This window comes from Camelus ferus, chromosome 1 (assembly GCF_009834535.1).
Source record: "Camelus ferus isolate YT-003-E chromosome 1, BCGSAC_Cfer_1.0, whole genome shotgun sequence".
Lineage (NCBI taxonomy): Eukaryota > Metazoa > Chordata > Mammalia > Artiodactyla > Camelidae > Camelus > Camelus ferus.
Window position 1 is genome coordinate 71,043,774 of NC_045696.1, and position 14,878 is coordinate 71,058,651.

Genomic DNA, 14,878 nt, shown 5'->3' on the forward strand with positions numbered 1-14,878 from the left:
AAAATACTGAAATTAAAGACTCAGTGCTGCTTAAGTAAATAATGGTACGAATACGGAAAGAAATACAAATTAGGCAGCCTTTGAAAATAATGTAGATTAGAACATTGAGAGACCTATTAAACTGAATGCTATGCTAAAAGGATGGAAACATTCTAACTAGGGAATTAGTAGATTTGTCTTTTTATAAAGATCAGCCACTCCCAGGGAGGAACTGAAGTCAATCATGGAAAGTTCACTAGTGAGGGAAGAAGTAATTCCAAAACCCCTCCCTGCCCGGTAGCCAGAAGATTTTGTACGCCTGAAGGGACATACTAGAAGTCAAATGTCAGAGTCTCAGAGTCAGCCTGGATTTTACTTCAAACTCCGCTATTTATTCTTTGGCGATGTACCCACTACCTGCCTACTTAGAACATGTTGTAAAATGGGAAGATTTGAAACTAGGCGGTCTGGCTCAAGTCTGAGCTTTTACCCACACGCTTTCACTCTATTGGATTGTGGGGATTAAAGGAGTTAATTCTTGTGAAAGTGCTTAAAACAGTGCCTAAGTACCTAGTAAAGGCTGTTTTCTTTCTCCTTCCTGCCCCTCCCTTTCTCTCTCTTTGTATATATACACATATAATCTCAGAAGGAAACATTTTCTCAGCACCAATGATGAATATATATATGACCTTTGTGATCTCATTAAATACTCACAATTTCCTGCGAAATGAATTGTATTATTATTCCCACTGTATATGAGTAATTGAAGCTCCAAAGAAAGAGCAAAGTAGGCACATAGAGAAACCCTAATGAGAATGAAAATGCAGGTCTAGAGTGTTCTCTGTGACACTCTTCATTTGAGTTCAGTGTCTTAATCATGTATAGCTGGCTCCCTTCTCTACTCTTCTTATTTATCTTTCTCCCTAAGTAAACTAATAAGTGAAAATCAGTTACTGCCTACAGACCGATTCAACCTACAGAAATCACTCTCAAACTCCAGAACAAGGTACTGCCTAAAAGCCATCTTCACCTAATCACTCTACAGATATCTGAAATTGTGTATGCCCAGATAGAAATAAAATTTGTCATCTCTTCTTACTTGATAGAGTCCTCCTTTTGCCTCCAAACGTGTTATTGCTCATGTATTCTTTTTCAATGAATAGTGCCCAACCAGAAAATCTGGTATTCATCCTACATTCCTTCCCATCCACATGTTACATCTCATCAGACATCAGATCCTATTGGTATTTGGATCAAAATCAAGTCCTGTTGATTTTGTCTTTAAAAAAACTCTGCCCTTTCCTTCTGCCCTTTCCCATCTCTCCATTTCTACTGCCCTATTTCAGGCATTCATTTCCCTTGCCTGGTCTCCAGGCCTCTGTGGTGAGCTTTCTCACCCAGATAGCTAGCTGGTCATGTCACTTTCCTATTCTCATTCATTGGCCCGAATTGAGAGATATTATCAATTTCTTAGTGCAACAAAGCTCTTCCAAATCTGATCTAACTTGATCTGAGCCTGTCTCTGTCTCCCACCACATTTTCCCCTACGTCTATATGCTTAGCAAAACCAAATTACCCATGGTTTCTGAAAACAAATAGCTTGTCTGCCTTCTTGCTTTGGCTACTCCTTCAGCTGTATCCTACCCTCTTTTCCTCTGGATAAACTCATCTTCCTCCGAGAATCAGTTTCCTAAAATAATCTCCCCTCACTTAACCAGGTGCTTAGGCCCTATTTCAATGATCCCAGCATATCTTGTTCACACTCCAGAACTGATCACAATTTAATACAATTGTTTTCTTTCCCATTATGTAAGTTTTGTGAGAATAGGATTTGTTTATTCAATATTTACACACCACAAACTAGAATAATGTCCAGTGCAGAATAAGTAAGTCTCCGTTGATATTTGTTGCTAAATGACTTAATGTGAAAGTTAAGAGCCACTGTGAAAATTTTACTCTAAAGTACAATCAGTGACTCGGAGAGAGAATTATCCTTTTATTTGTCTTTTTTCAGTTTACAATACTAATTTTTTTCATGTTTTACAACTTTATTTAGATATGTTACAGACAAACTATACATACTTAAAATGTACAATTTGATGAGTTTTGACAGATACATCACTACCATTAATACAATCAAGATGCTGACCAATTCCATCACTCTCAAAAGTTTTCTTCCTTTGTAATCATCTTTCTCTTCACTCCTGTCCACAGATAACCACTGATCTGCTGTTCTGTCACTAGAATTGAATATAAATGAAAATTTGTATTTATGAACTAATAGAATATGGACTCTCTTTTTTAATCTGGATTCTTTCATGCAGAATAATAAATCTGAGATTCATTCATGTTGTTACTTGTGTCACTTGTTTCTTTTTATTGTTGAGGAATGTTCAGTTGCATGGAAATCACATTCTAATTTCTTATTTTAACATCACCATTAGAAATCAGGTGAGGTACACAACATTATAAATCAATTATACTTCAATTAAAAAATAATATAAAATAAAAGCTTAACTCTCCCAAAAAAAATCAGGTCAAGCAATTACTATATCCCCACTGTAGAGATAATAGAGGCTCATCAGACACACTGATTTGCTGAAGACTATAGCAGTTCCCATTAAAAGGGCTTTACAGGTCTTCTGACGCCCAAGTCCAGCACTCTACCTTTTATACAGGTTTCATACAGGCTGCCAAGTGAGAGCGGAGAAGATAATGCAGACCCTCAATCCAAAGTTGTTGCATCTCCAGCTAGCCCAGAGCTTGGACTACAACAGGGTCCACTTCACAAGTCTCCAAGGCTACAGAGACATTAATGTAGTGAATAAAGCATAGCTTTGGAGTCAGGGACTTAGATTCCAATCCTGGCTCTACTACTTAGTATGTGACCTTGAATAAGTTACTGAACCTCTCACCAAAACACAGGGATAATACTTATCTCTCCAAGTTGTTGTGAGATCTCATTATTACGTAGAACAATTATTCTTTCAACATTTATTGATGGCTTAAGTACCGGTCACTGTTCAGTGGTTAAACCCACAGTAAGTGTAGGATCAATGCTAGCAGTGATCTGAGAGAGACACATGTTCTCCTCTGCTGCATCCACAGGGGTCCAGCCCCCTCACCCCCGACAGCAGTGTAGCTATGCTTGTAGCAGCCCCACCAGGAAGAAGCACCACAGATCGAGTGATTACATTCCAGGAAGAAGCCCACATCTTTCCCATTGCCCTACTAAGAGGAAGGTCAGGGTCAAGCTTCTTTCAAGGACAGCCCAGAGGTAGATATTAACATGAATGAATCTCTCAAATAGCAGCTTCCCCAAAAGGACAAGAGGGTCATCCCTTTCATTCAGCAGCACAGAAGTCCGGTTGGAGTGGGACTGGAGGGGAGGGGTATAGGTGAGTGGTAGAGTAAGTGCTTAGCATGCATGACGTTCTGAGTTCAATCTCCAGTAACTCCATTAAAAAATAAGTAAGTAAATAAATAAATAAACCTAATCTCCCTCCTTCCCCCACCAAACGACAACAACAAAAAAAGAAAGAGTGAGGCTAACTCTGCTGCCTCTTAAGAGCAAGGATCCTTAGTCCAAAGTCAGGGAATGACAGGCTTGAGGTGGGTGTGCATTGGTGGGTGGGAATAGGCAGTATATGGGATCCACAAGCCCTAGAAAGTTGTTTCTAAGAGTTTTTGTAAAAATTTGTGTATACACCTCCTAGAAAGAACCATTACATATATCAGCTTCTCAAAGGTTCATGTCCCTAAAGAGGAACCACTGTTTCAAGATGATTACGAAGGTGGGAGAAAGGAAAGGGTCTTAGTTTTTCCCATTCAGGGCAGCCTCCCTGCTAGCCCAAGCTCAGAGTTGCTACAAACAATACCCTCTCACATCCACTCCCTACCCCAGTCTGGCCTCCAGCCACAATACCCCAGAAAACAGACACAGAGAGATCTCAGGGATAAAGGTCTTTATTCAACAAAGTTATCTCAGTCAGTAACAAAAGAACAGGAGGTAACAATTCCCCCAAAGGTCTGGAACAGTGTCCACCCCTGGCAACAGGAAGCACAGCCCACTGACATATCAGCTACAGCTCAGAGCCTGTGGTGGCCATTTAGAGGTCATAGTTGGGGTTCTTCCGAAGGATAACAAAACCTTCCAGAATGGGGGTGACAGGAAGAAACTCCTCAGTGGCCAATTCTGCCCGCTCCCCGTGAGCCAACAACACTGGGGTTGTGTGTGTCTGGAACCCTGTGATGGTCTTCGGCTTGCCGGCCTGGCCCACCACATCCACTGCCTGTTGGGTGAGAAAGCTGAGATGAAGGAACTCTGGATAGGAGTGCAGCAGCAACCCAGTGCCCATACCAGTTGCAAAGAAGCAGGGATATATGCATTCTGTAAGCTCTAGAATACAGCCTGAGCCCTCCCATGTTCAACCCCTCACCTGGCCCACACGGACAGACACTGGCAATGGCCGCAGCTCCTCATCGAATGTGACCAGCATTCGGGGCTGCATGGCAGCCACCAGTCCATACAATACATAGTGTGACTTGCCTAGGATGACTGAAGGAAGAATACAGGACAAATGTAGTTAGAGGCATCAGGGCAGACCTGGCCTAAACCCTGGGACCCACTCCAGCCCTTGCTCTTTAACCCCTCAATAACACTGCTGAACCCACAACCTTCCCTACTACGAACAGGAGATGCAACCACCTTACTCTGCCTACAGCCTGCAGACTTGATCACTTTTCCCCAGTCACTGAGGGGCAGAAACTGGGCTCAGTTTTGCATCCTCAAAAGAAAATCTCTTTGGGCCAGATCAAAAGTGTAGGAGATGAAAGTCTTATGAGGCTCAAAGAACCTTAGGAACCCAGAGTGGTACAGAGTTAACTCAGAGTCTTGCTCCTAAGTTCCCAAGGTGTCCCTGGTAGGGGTGGAGAAAGGGCACCATGTGCCACCATAGAAAATTCCTGACAGCAACTCACTGTTGCGGACATCCAGGAAAGAGACAAGCACAGTGAGCAGCCCAGCCACAGCCACTTGACTCATAAGCTGCCGGTCACTGTGGTAGGGGCAGAGGGTGAGCGTGCCCTTCCCTAAATGTGTTAGGCCCTGAAAAAAAAGAGAGAAGTGGAGATGGGGAGTCACACCTGAGGAAAACTCACATAACCTGGCCACAAAGAAACCCCACAACTTGCTCACATTCTCCCTTCCAGGCCGAATGCAAGGTCCCCTTCACATAGCGTTGGGTCTCCCTTTCATCACAGACACCTCCCTTGGCACACTTGCTCTAAGGAGAAGAGTTCTATTCTTTACCTGCGCCAAGCGCACCATGAAGAGGTTGTTGGGGTCCTTAGCATGATACTGGGCTAACTGGCGCAGCATTGCAGCCAGACGGGCATTATTGGTACCTGGAAATGTTAAGCATAATTACAGAGACTTGAAAAAAGGGCCTCAACCTTTCCCCCAAGGTGCTTATGATCTCTTTCTGATTGGTACTCACCACTGCCCACCATGCCCATGGCAAAGATGGAATTATAGGAAACTTCTGGATCAGCATCATGAGAGAATTTGCTTAGGGTATCCAGGATGTTGAGTCGTGGATTTGAAACAGAGATTAAAGCCAGTGCTAAAGGCACAGCCCTTCGGAGTGTAGGCTCCCCGTATCTCAGCTGGTGATAAAAGAAAGTAACAAGGAAACTACAGAAAGCAGCAAAAACAAGCTTGGTTTTAGGAACTGACTGACAGGTAAAAGGGGCCTTAACCAATTTTTGTAGAAAGAGCACAGCAAAAAGACCATTTCTCCACTGAGAAAACTCAACAGAGAAGTCTCCTGGGCATCAAAGGAGGACCTGAGAGGAACTTCAGGTATCAAAGCCAATATAATTCCAATCTTCTCCTACTTACCAGGTGGCCAAAGGTTCGTAGTGCCATCTCTGCACCAATCTCCTCCCCCATAGCAATAAGGGCGATCCCCAGCACAGCCACTCCCTGCAAGTGAAGAGGCAGCAGAACCCAATGAGCTCAGGGAACTAAAAACTCACCCTTGACTCAAACCCCATCTAAGAAAAGAAAAAAAAAAAAAAAGCCGTCCTGTGAGGCACACCCTGATCCCCCATTTTTGAACCCAGTCTCATGCTATACACAGCGATACCCAGAGGGGCTCAAAAATGAGCGCAAACCCACGCTTATCTTTTCTCAGAGCCTCATGTGGACTGTGCCCAACTGCCCACAGAACCTGATGTGCTCCCATGTCAGCAGGGGCTTCCTTCTTGTCCTTGTCCTTCTTTTCCTTCTTGTCTTTGTCCTCCTCCTTTTCCTTGGAGTCAAAGTGTTCACTGCAAATGTGGAGCAGCTGCTGCACCTTCAGCACATTCCCAGAACCTGTGGCAGAGTGTAATGGCAAGGAAGGGTAGAAATGAGAAGACACCAAGGAAAAGCTTACTCTAGGAACAGAAGCTAAAGAACTGAAGGCAGATCAAAATGACTGAGAAAGGAGAAACTGTCTGAAAAAAGGTCCAAAAGTGAAGAGTCACCAGAGAAGAACAAAGACAGACCTGCATAGGCACACACATCCACCAGCGTGTTGGCAAAACTGCGGAACGGCTCTGACACAACCTCCAGTGCAGCCAGGATGGCTTCGATGGCCTCTCCCTTCCCTACAGGAGAGATTCAAGGGGTCAGAGGACACATAGTCCCTTCCAGCACAGCCTGACACATAAACCCTCCTTGTTGTACCCAGTTACTATCAGCCTTTTTCCCAGAGACACCTCCTCACCCAGGTGGTTGAGGCCCAGTCCAAGAGGAAGCCAACGGGCATAAGTGTCCTTGAGCTCAGTCTCTGACTTCTCCATGATGGTCTGAAGGATAGTGGAAGTGACATCGCCATTGCAGGATCCCACTGCTATCATTCCACATGCTAAAGCTGTCACACCTGCCACCTAGAAACAGGAAAAGCATTTACACATGCAAAGTTATTAAAACAGTTGTTTACCTATCTTGATTCAAAATAGCCAATTTCATAGTTCACTGAAACCACATAAGGTAATAATCCCTTTCTGGTGGTAGATCAGAATAACAACAGCAGCAACCACTCACTGAATACTTACTGCACATCAGCCACTACGCCAAACGCTTTGTGTACTATTAACATTTAATCCTCACAACGCCATGAAGCAGGTCCTGCTATTATTCCTCTTTTATTGATGAAAAAAATGATACCTGAAGAGATTCAGTTACATGTCCAAGATCACACTGCTTGTAAGCAAAGGTGGCAGAATCTGAACTGAGGTTTTTTTGACTAAAATCTTTGCTTTTAGCCACAATACTATATCTAACAATCACTAAAATGATTCTGCACAAGTAAGAAAATTCAAAGTTGTCTAATGACTAAAACAGTGAGTGAGAATTACCCATCCCAAGCTAGGTTAAGTTACTCCCCACTCTATTCTGGTACTTCTTCATGGATACCAAGGGCTGGAACTCAACACCAAAATGTTAACTCTTTATCCTCAATATCACCTGAAGTCAATTCCAGGCAATTTTACTGAAATGATACACCTTCCCCTCACACACATACACTTTTTTCCCACTATTTATCACAGAGACTGGTAGGACTAAGAGCACCTTCCCTATCTCCCCTAAATAACCAAGAGCCTCTACTCACCTCCATGCTGGACTTGGAATCTCCCATCACAGGTAGTAGCAGTGTTAGAACATCTTCACGATTGGAACCAGCATAGGCCAAGCCAAGCCTGCAAAAGCCAGGGAGAGGCAGGTCCCCGACACACATCCAAGGATAACACAAGGAAGAAACAAAATAAGGCTTGGTCATTGCAACAGTCACCAAGAGCCAAAACTCAACAGGCACAGTGGTAGTCTTTGGCAATACAAAGGTGAAGGGCCCAATTCTGTTTTCACAGAGCTTACAGTCTGAGCACCACCAGGAGAAGCAAGAAGCCTTACCCAAAGATGGAACCAAGTCTCATAGTATTGCTGTTGTGGAGGACGTAGTCTGAGAGCAGTGCCAAAGCAGGGTCACACTCATTCCGGACCCCAGAGTTCACGATGCCACAGGCCAGGAGGGCTCCTGACTGCAAAATGCAAACAGATTCTTCACTCAGGGTACTCTACATTCCTCACCACAAAGGATGCAACATGGGCCTCATTACAGCACTGCCTTACTGGAGTTTAAAACCAGGTAGACCTTACCAGTGAAAGGGAAGCCCTGAGGGCCCTAGAACATTGGCAAGGTACAGGGGAGACTGGTTGTCCACGTTAGTGGATTGTGCTCAAACCCACCTTGATATAATCCTCAGAAGAGTACAGGTACTTGTCAATCTGGGTAAGGCCACCATCCACATCCCACAGTAGAATCATGCCAAGGGATGCAGCTGCACTCAACATCCCTAAACCGAGAAAAAATCTTTCAGTCTTAAAATGGCCCTGCCCTGAGAAAACTGTTATAAAGAGCTCTCCAAAGACCAGCCCTGGGGATCCCTTGTCAGGTTAACATATGAACATAGGAGGACAACACAAGTGACCAAAGCTACACCAACATAAAGTAGGAACAGAATTATACCATGGTCCTTGTTCTTGTAAAGCCATTTGTTGCCATCATCAGTCAGGAGCTTGTCCTGGCCAAATGCTGCATTCACAAAGCCGTTCACAAAAGAGGAGGCCAGGTTCATTCGGGCAGAGTCCACTTGAGAGCCACTGCCCCCAAACCCTGCAAAGGCGAGAAATGAAGAAAGAAAGCTTTAGAGTAGGACAAGAAAGGAACACGACATGGCAGCTTGTCTCTGATTCTGAGGTGGCCCCCTAGGATCTTCTATCTATGCCCCCAACAGTGACCTAGAGAAAAGGTATGTAGGAATTCTGAGTTCTATAGGACAAGCATGTTGGGCCAAGCCATCACTCTCAGTACAAGGGACATAATTACCAATCCTCCAATCCCCACACACATGGGGATGGCTACTCACTGTTGTTCTCTAGATGGGTTTTATAGATGTCATCAGGTACCTTGGGCTCCATGATGTCCAGCTGAAGAGAAGTCAGAGGGTCACAACTGCTCCCCCAGTCCTCCCCTAGCTGTCCCTTCTGTTATCCCATTGAATGACAATTCTAACCAAGGAGAGTCTAGTCAGAGGCACAGTCAGGGAGGTGAAATGCCAAGCAGAATCACAAGCAAAAACCTTGATGGAAAAGGGCAATGAATCTCTCACCTCCCGAGCTAATGCCAAGAAGTTGCTGTTGAGCTGTACATTGGACATGATCTCTGTCAGGTCTTCATACTCCTCCACATCTTCACTCAGCTCTAAAAACACCCCATGCCGGCCTAGCATGAATGCCATTTGCTTCTGTACAACCCTGTGGGAGAGAGTCATCACATCTGCTCAACCCTCATCCACTAAGGGCACAGAAAAACACTTCAAGCCCTAACCACAAACTACAAGTCCCAGCACTTCATGCAAATGTCCCATCCATGAGCTTATCTCTCCCCCTGCCAACTTCTTCCTTTACATACACATCCTTGCAGGAGGTAAAAATATCTTCTACCAGCTCCATGTCATTGAGCATCAGTGCCAATCTTAGAGCTTCAGGGAAGCGACTGAACTTTCGGAACACACCCAAGGCACAACGCAGCAAGGCGGAGTTCTCAGGCTCGGGTACATAATTCACACAACTACAAAGGTAAAAGTAATAAAGGAATCAGAAAGTCCCAGACATTCATTTATCCCATTTAATTCACTGACCCAAAACAAATATACTGAATGCCTACTATATACTAGGCATTATGCTAGTTCTTGGGACTACTAAGGAGACATGCTTCTGTCCTCAAGAAGCTCACAGATGTCAACAAGTTAACTACAGCTTGATTGCTACCTTCAAAGCAGATGCTCTTGGAGAATAATGGAGGCACAACTGAGAAAGAAGTGCTGGAGAGGGTAGGCCTGCCACCAATCCCTACCTTGCTCACTCACCTGGTGAGATAGAGGCAGACCTTGGCATATGCATTCTCATCAATGTCTTTTTCCAGCATATCCACCTGCTCAATTTCCATGAGTAGGTCGCAGGCCTCGTGCTCTGCATTGTGGGCCATGTTGTAGGGGACAATCTCCTTCACCAGGGTCAACAGTGGCTCCCGCTGCGTCTTCTCTGCATCATCCAGCTCCTGCCACTCCTTAGCCACTTCTCCTGCCAGATGCCTATGGACAGGCCCAAACCATTAGGGGAGCACAGATTCATGGGAAGCACTTCCCTGTGGATCAAGGAATTCAGTGTCTGGGAAACTCAATGCACTGGTACTTCAAGAAAGAACTCAGAACTATACCTCAGAACTCCCTTCAGACTCCCAAAAAGAAAAGGTCTTACCTGACAGTACTCATGACCCCATGATGCCAATTCCTCCTGGGAGCCCACTAGACGATATTTGAGGCACTCACGCTCCCCACTCATGGTCATGGCCAAAACTGAGATAATGTCAGCAGCAAAACGCTATAAAGAAACAAATCCTTTGAAGTCAAATCTAGGGTAAAACTAATGTTACATTATGGAATCAACAGCACTGTCACTATCCCCAAAATTAAATGTTAATTACATTACCAGCCTTGATACTAAAAATTTAAACATGTTATCTCAACTAAGCCTCATAATAACCCTAAGGTTAGTTTGGCTGTCTCCCTTTTGAACCAACATGGCTGAAGGGTGGTAACAAGGGGAGAGTGAAGAAAGATGGAGACTGAATTTTATTCCAATTGCAATAATAAAACTATTACAAGGTTTTAAGGAGAAAAGACTCATACACTAGAAAGATCACTATGGCTGCTGTATGAAAAACTGTGTAGGAGGTCACGGACAAAAGGAAGAGTCAGTTAGGAGGCTGCTGCAGTAGTTCAGATGAGAATTAGAAATTTCCTGGATTAGGATTGTATCAATAGGCAGAAAAGTTACTGAACTGGGGCTATATTTCAGAGATGAAACAAATGAAAGTACATGGTGTATAAAGTACAGACAGAAATTAAGGTTAAAAGTAAGTTAATAATAAATAGGCCATGATAATGGTATCTCAAGGTGCAACATAAATGACAGAAATACTGTTTTTTCTGAAGACAATCTTCCTGTCAGTTCTTATGTGAGCATTTTGACTATGATGAGCTCTGTTCAACTAGCTCAGATCTCAGATCCACCAGTCTTCCTGTGACTCACCATGTGCCCCATGGTCTAGATGAAAAGGAATTACTAAACTAGGCCTCCACCAGCTTTGGAAATAGTTTTACCTTATTCTCTCCAGGGGCCATGTTCTCATAGATTTCCTTCAGTTTGCCATAGTGTGGACGCAGAAATTTGAGAGGCTTGGGCACTGAAGTCATGGAAGTTGTGGAAGAACGAATCTGCCTCCGCAGTTCCTCCAAGGCTGGTCGGTATAGGGACGTGTCCTTTTCCTGATCAGGAGACATTAGGGCTCAGACAAAAGGAGTCTCATCCCTTAAGTCATAATAGAGGTATTTAACAACTCCTCTAGGAAAGTTAACTGTGCCTTATTGATCTATGATTGCCCAACTCCCTGCACACTGCCTGCCACAAAAACAAATGACTCCACTTAAAGAGTTCAAGAACTGCTTCTCCTACAAGAGAAAACTACAAAATCTTTCAAATATCTTTTGTTACTCCCCGACCCTGACGATAACATTGTCATAACACAGACCCTAAAATACAGTTCATCTCTCCCTATACCTCAGAGTTGTTGCACCAAGTTGAAATAATTCAAAGAAGGAAAGATCCACATATGCACCTGCTCATGATAACATTGTGACTCACCCCGAGTCGTTCCACGAGCATCTCCAGTTCATCCTGAAGTTGTTTGTCCTCCTCAGACTGGAGATTGGGGGAAGAAGCTCATCAAGAGAAGGAATCCCAAACACATCCTCCTCCCATTCACCCTAGGGCAGGTGGAGAGTAAGCCTGCCTCCTTAGAAGGGACCAAGTGCACAAAGGAAGAGAGCGGGAATGGGAAACCCTGATGGGAAGGCAGCCTGGCTTCTGGGTCAGGCTCTGCTTGGACGCCGTTCTAAAAAACGGGGTGACAATGACCCGCCCGGGCCCACCTCACGAGGCAGTAGAGAGGACTGGTAGAAGCGGCGGAGGTGACAGCGCGGAATGGAGGATGAGGGACAGAGAGGCGGGGTGCCGGGAGCCCCGAGGGCCGCCCCATCCGCCCTCTCCGGGGCGCCGTGGGGCGGTTGGGAGTCGGGCCCGGGGCCTGAGGAGCCGTCGTGACTCAGCCTGCGGCCTCCTCCGCCGGTTCCTGGGGCCGCGCCTCACCAGCTCCTGCTCTTTGTCCTTGTCCCCGGCATCCCGCCGCTCCTTGCCGCTCGGCTTCTCGTCCCCGCCACCGGGGGACGTCGCTGGGGGCTGCTGGGTCTGCAGAGGTGCCTTGTCCCGGTTGCCCTCCTCCATCTCCGCCGCCACTGCCGACCGGCTGCGCGCGCACCGGCTGCGCGCGCACCGCCCGCACCGCCCCGTTTCCCAGATGGCCTCGCGCGCGTCGCCCACGGCGCCCCTCTTTCTCGAGAGCCCGCCTGCGACCGGAAACGCCGCGGAGACTCGCCCACCCCCGCGGCCTGGGACTCCCAGCCCTCGGATCCCGCCCTCCGAAGTCGTCTGAAAACTACAATTCCCAGCCTCCCGCGCGCCATAGGCGCCGCCCCGGCTCGGACCTGGAGTTTCCTGAACGCGGTCTGGGATTCAGGTGCGCCCGCGGCTGTAGATACTGAGCCGGCTGCGAGCCGAGACCGCCAGTAGGTTTCCACATAGCAGTGTGAATACTACCCACAGTGACACCCCAGTTGGCTGTGTGGTGGGACAAACGGACGAAATTCTTGAAATCCAGAACGCTTGATTGCCGTCTGTTTGAAGTCTATGTAATCTGTCTAGCCCCACACCACTGTGGAATATTAACCTCATAACATTCCCCAGCCAGATGAGTGCTCTAATATTACCATGAGGATGTGGATACCACCTTAAATCCACGTGCGGAGCCAGTGGATCTAATGCGAAGATCTGGAGTTAAAAATGGAACAAGATAAGGTTTTGTCCTCAGTCTGTCTTTTGTCTTCCTCTCCCCTTTATGACTTAGAAGAAATGTAACCGACACTGTTTATGTCAGAACTGATTTTAAAGTGTATATATTGTTCACACAACCTTTTGAGTTTGGTAGGATTGTGTCCATTTTACAAAGGAAGTCGTATAGTAAGTAGTAAAATCAGGATATGAATCTTGACCTTTCAGTCTCTGAAGCTCTTGACTGTTTCAGACAAACCTCAAAGTTCTTCAGTTTGGGCTATGCGTATGTGTGTCCAGAAGGTGAGAAAACAGGAAGAAACTCTTCTCCCCTTCATATGATGAGAACACTCACCATTTGGCCTGGAGTCTTATTTAATGGGTTCTGAGGCAATAAAGAATGCAGAAAGTGTTGGGGGGGGGAATAAATCCTGGCATAGCACAGATAGCACTGAATGAATGTTGGCTAAATATTTATAGAGATATAGATGTAAAGGTCTGATGTCCATTTTAAAACGTGTTGCTCTTTTCCACTCTGTGCTTGGATTCCGAGGATGACCTTTCATTTCCATCACCAATAGAAATTGGGCGGTCCATACCTGTTCTGCCTATTCTGTCTCTGGCTTTGTCACACTTTCTTCAGTCATCTGTAGATGTATTTCTTCTAAATCTCTTTTTCCATGACTTCCTTCTGTCAGATCTCAGATTTTGTCTCAGTCATATCCCAACCAGTACCTTAGAAGAGATGAGGTGATGTGGCATAAAGCACAGGCTATTTACAGGCAGTGACTCCAGATGAAAAGTATCAAATATTTGTTGTACTATGTTTCAACTTTTTTGTAGGTTTAAAATGTTTCAAAATAGAAGTTGGGGTGGGTGGGAGAACATAAACTTTAGAGAGGACAGATCTGGTGTTTAAAACCAAATTCTGCCCTTCACCAGCTGTGATACTTGGGCAAGCTTCCTAACCTCTCTCAGCTTGGTTTCTTCTGTGAACTGTGGGTAGTAAAGTATCTCCCTCCTAAGTTTTTATGACAATGAAAATAAGACAATGTATAATAAGTGCCAAGCTAGTTGCTTGGCAACTGGAGAGGAAGCAGTTGTCATTTTCCAGCTACCTCAAATCTGCAGGGCTGTCTGTCCCTTGCTTGCCACCTCCAAGCACTCAAGACCCAAGCCTCTCTGGCCAAATGCAAATGTCTGGCAAGTATATTCAAGGCCTCACAATAACATTGATATCCTGCCTCAAGCTTCACTTCAGTCAAATTGCTCTCCCAGAAGCACTCCTTCCTACCATTTGGCCAAATCCCCAGCCTTGTAGTCAAATTGCTCTCCGATCAGGGGGTAGCCCATCACCTGTCCCTTCCTACCACCTTCCTTCAAATTGCATCCACAAACCAGCTGTGCTTCCCCCAAATTCATGGCCTGAGCTGTAGAGCTGCACATCTGCTGGATGGCTCTACTCATCTGAGACTCTTTCAACCCAAAACATCACTTTTGTAACACCAGAAATGCTCCAGGCAGGATACAGCATTGCACTATTTCCACTGAGTTGCTACATTCTTTGTGTGATATTTTTCCAAATCAGATTGCACTGTGGCCCTTCATACTGCTAATTCCAGGAATGAAAGCAGATGTTACAATACCTTCTTTTTCATACCTACTGTTACAACTTCCCTTCTCCAGACTCTTACCTCTCCTTATGCCCCCTTTCATCTACCCACTTCTGATCAGCCTAAACATTTCACCATCTCTGAACATATCCTGCCCCTTCGAGCTGATAAACCTTTTCACATTGCTATTCCTTCTGTATGGAATACCCTTCCCTGTTTTCATCTAGCA

General features: G+C 45.3%; 1 protein-coding gene across 1 annotated transcript; it reads right to left on the reverse strand.

Annotated features, from left to right (window-relative positions):
- Positions 1 to 3,932: 3,932 nt before the first annotated feature.
- PSMD2 (proteasome 26S subunit, non-ATPase 2) lies at positions 3,933 to 12,514 on the reverse strand. The gene is made up of 21 exons (XM_032483067.1): positions 12,299 to 12,514; positions 11,795 to 11,851; positions 11,254 to 11,418; positions 10,349 to 10,471; positions 9,958 to 10,182; positions 9,501 to 9,659; positions 9,199 to 9,343; positions 8,956 to 9,016; positions 8,556 to 8,702; positions 8,276 to 8,382; positions 7,940 to 8,067; positions 7,641 to 7,728; positions 6,753 to 6,915; positions 6,532 to 6,633; positions 6,213 to 6,358; positions 5,882 to 5,965; positions 5,478 to 5,646; positions 5,291 to 5,385; positions 4,960 to 5,086; positions 4,419 to 4,537; positions 3,933 to 4,271 (listed from the first exon to the last, which is right to left on the reverse strand). Exons 4-21 carry the CDS (start codon positions 10,360 to 10,362, stop codon positions 4,089 to 4,091), a joined length of 2,262 nt encoding a protein of 753 aa, XP_032338958.1. The 5' UTR covers positions 10,363 to 10,471; positions 11,254 to 11,418; positions 11,795 to 11,851; positions 12,299 to 12,514; the 3' UTR covers positions 3,933 to 4,088.
- Between the last annotated feature and the right edge of the window lie 2,364 nt (positions 12,515 to 14,878).

Bases quoted from the DNA above. Each gene is read 5' to 3' on its own strand.
- PSMD2 (XM_032483067.1), bottom strand. The intron at 7,729-7,939 runs GTAAGGCTTCTT...TGGCTTTTGCAG, and splicing joins AGACTTGGTTCCATCTTTGG to GCTTGGCTTGGCCTATGCTG. The intron at 5,966-6,212 runs GTTCTGTGGGCA...CTTCACTTGCAG, and splicing joins CTGACATGGGAGCACATCAG to GGAGTGGCTGTGCTGGGGAT.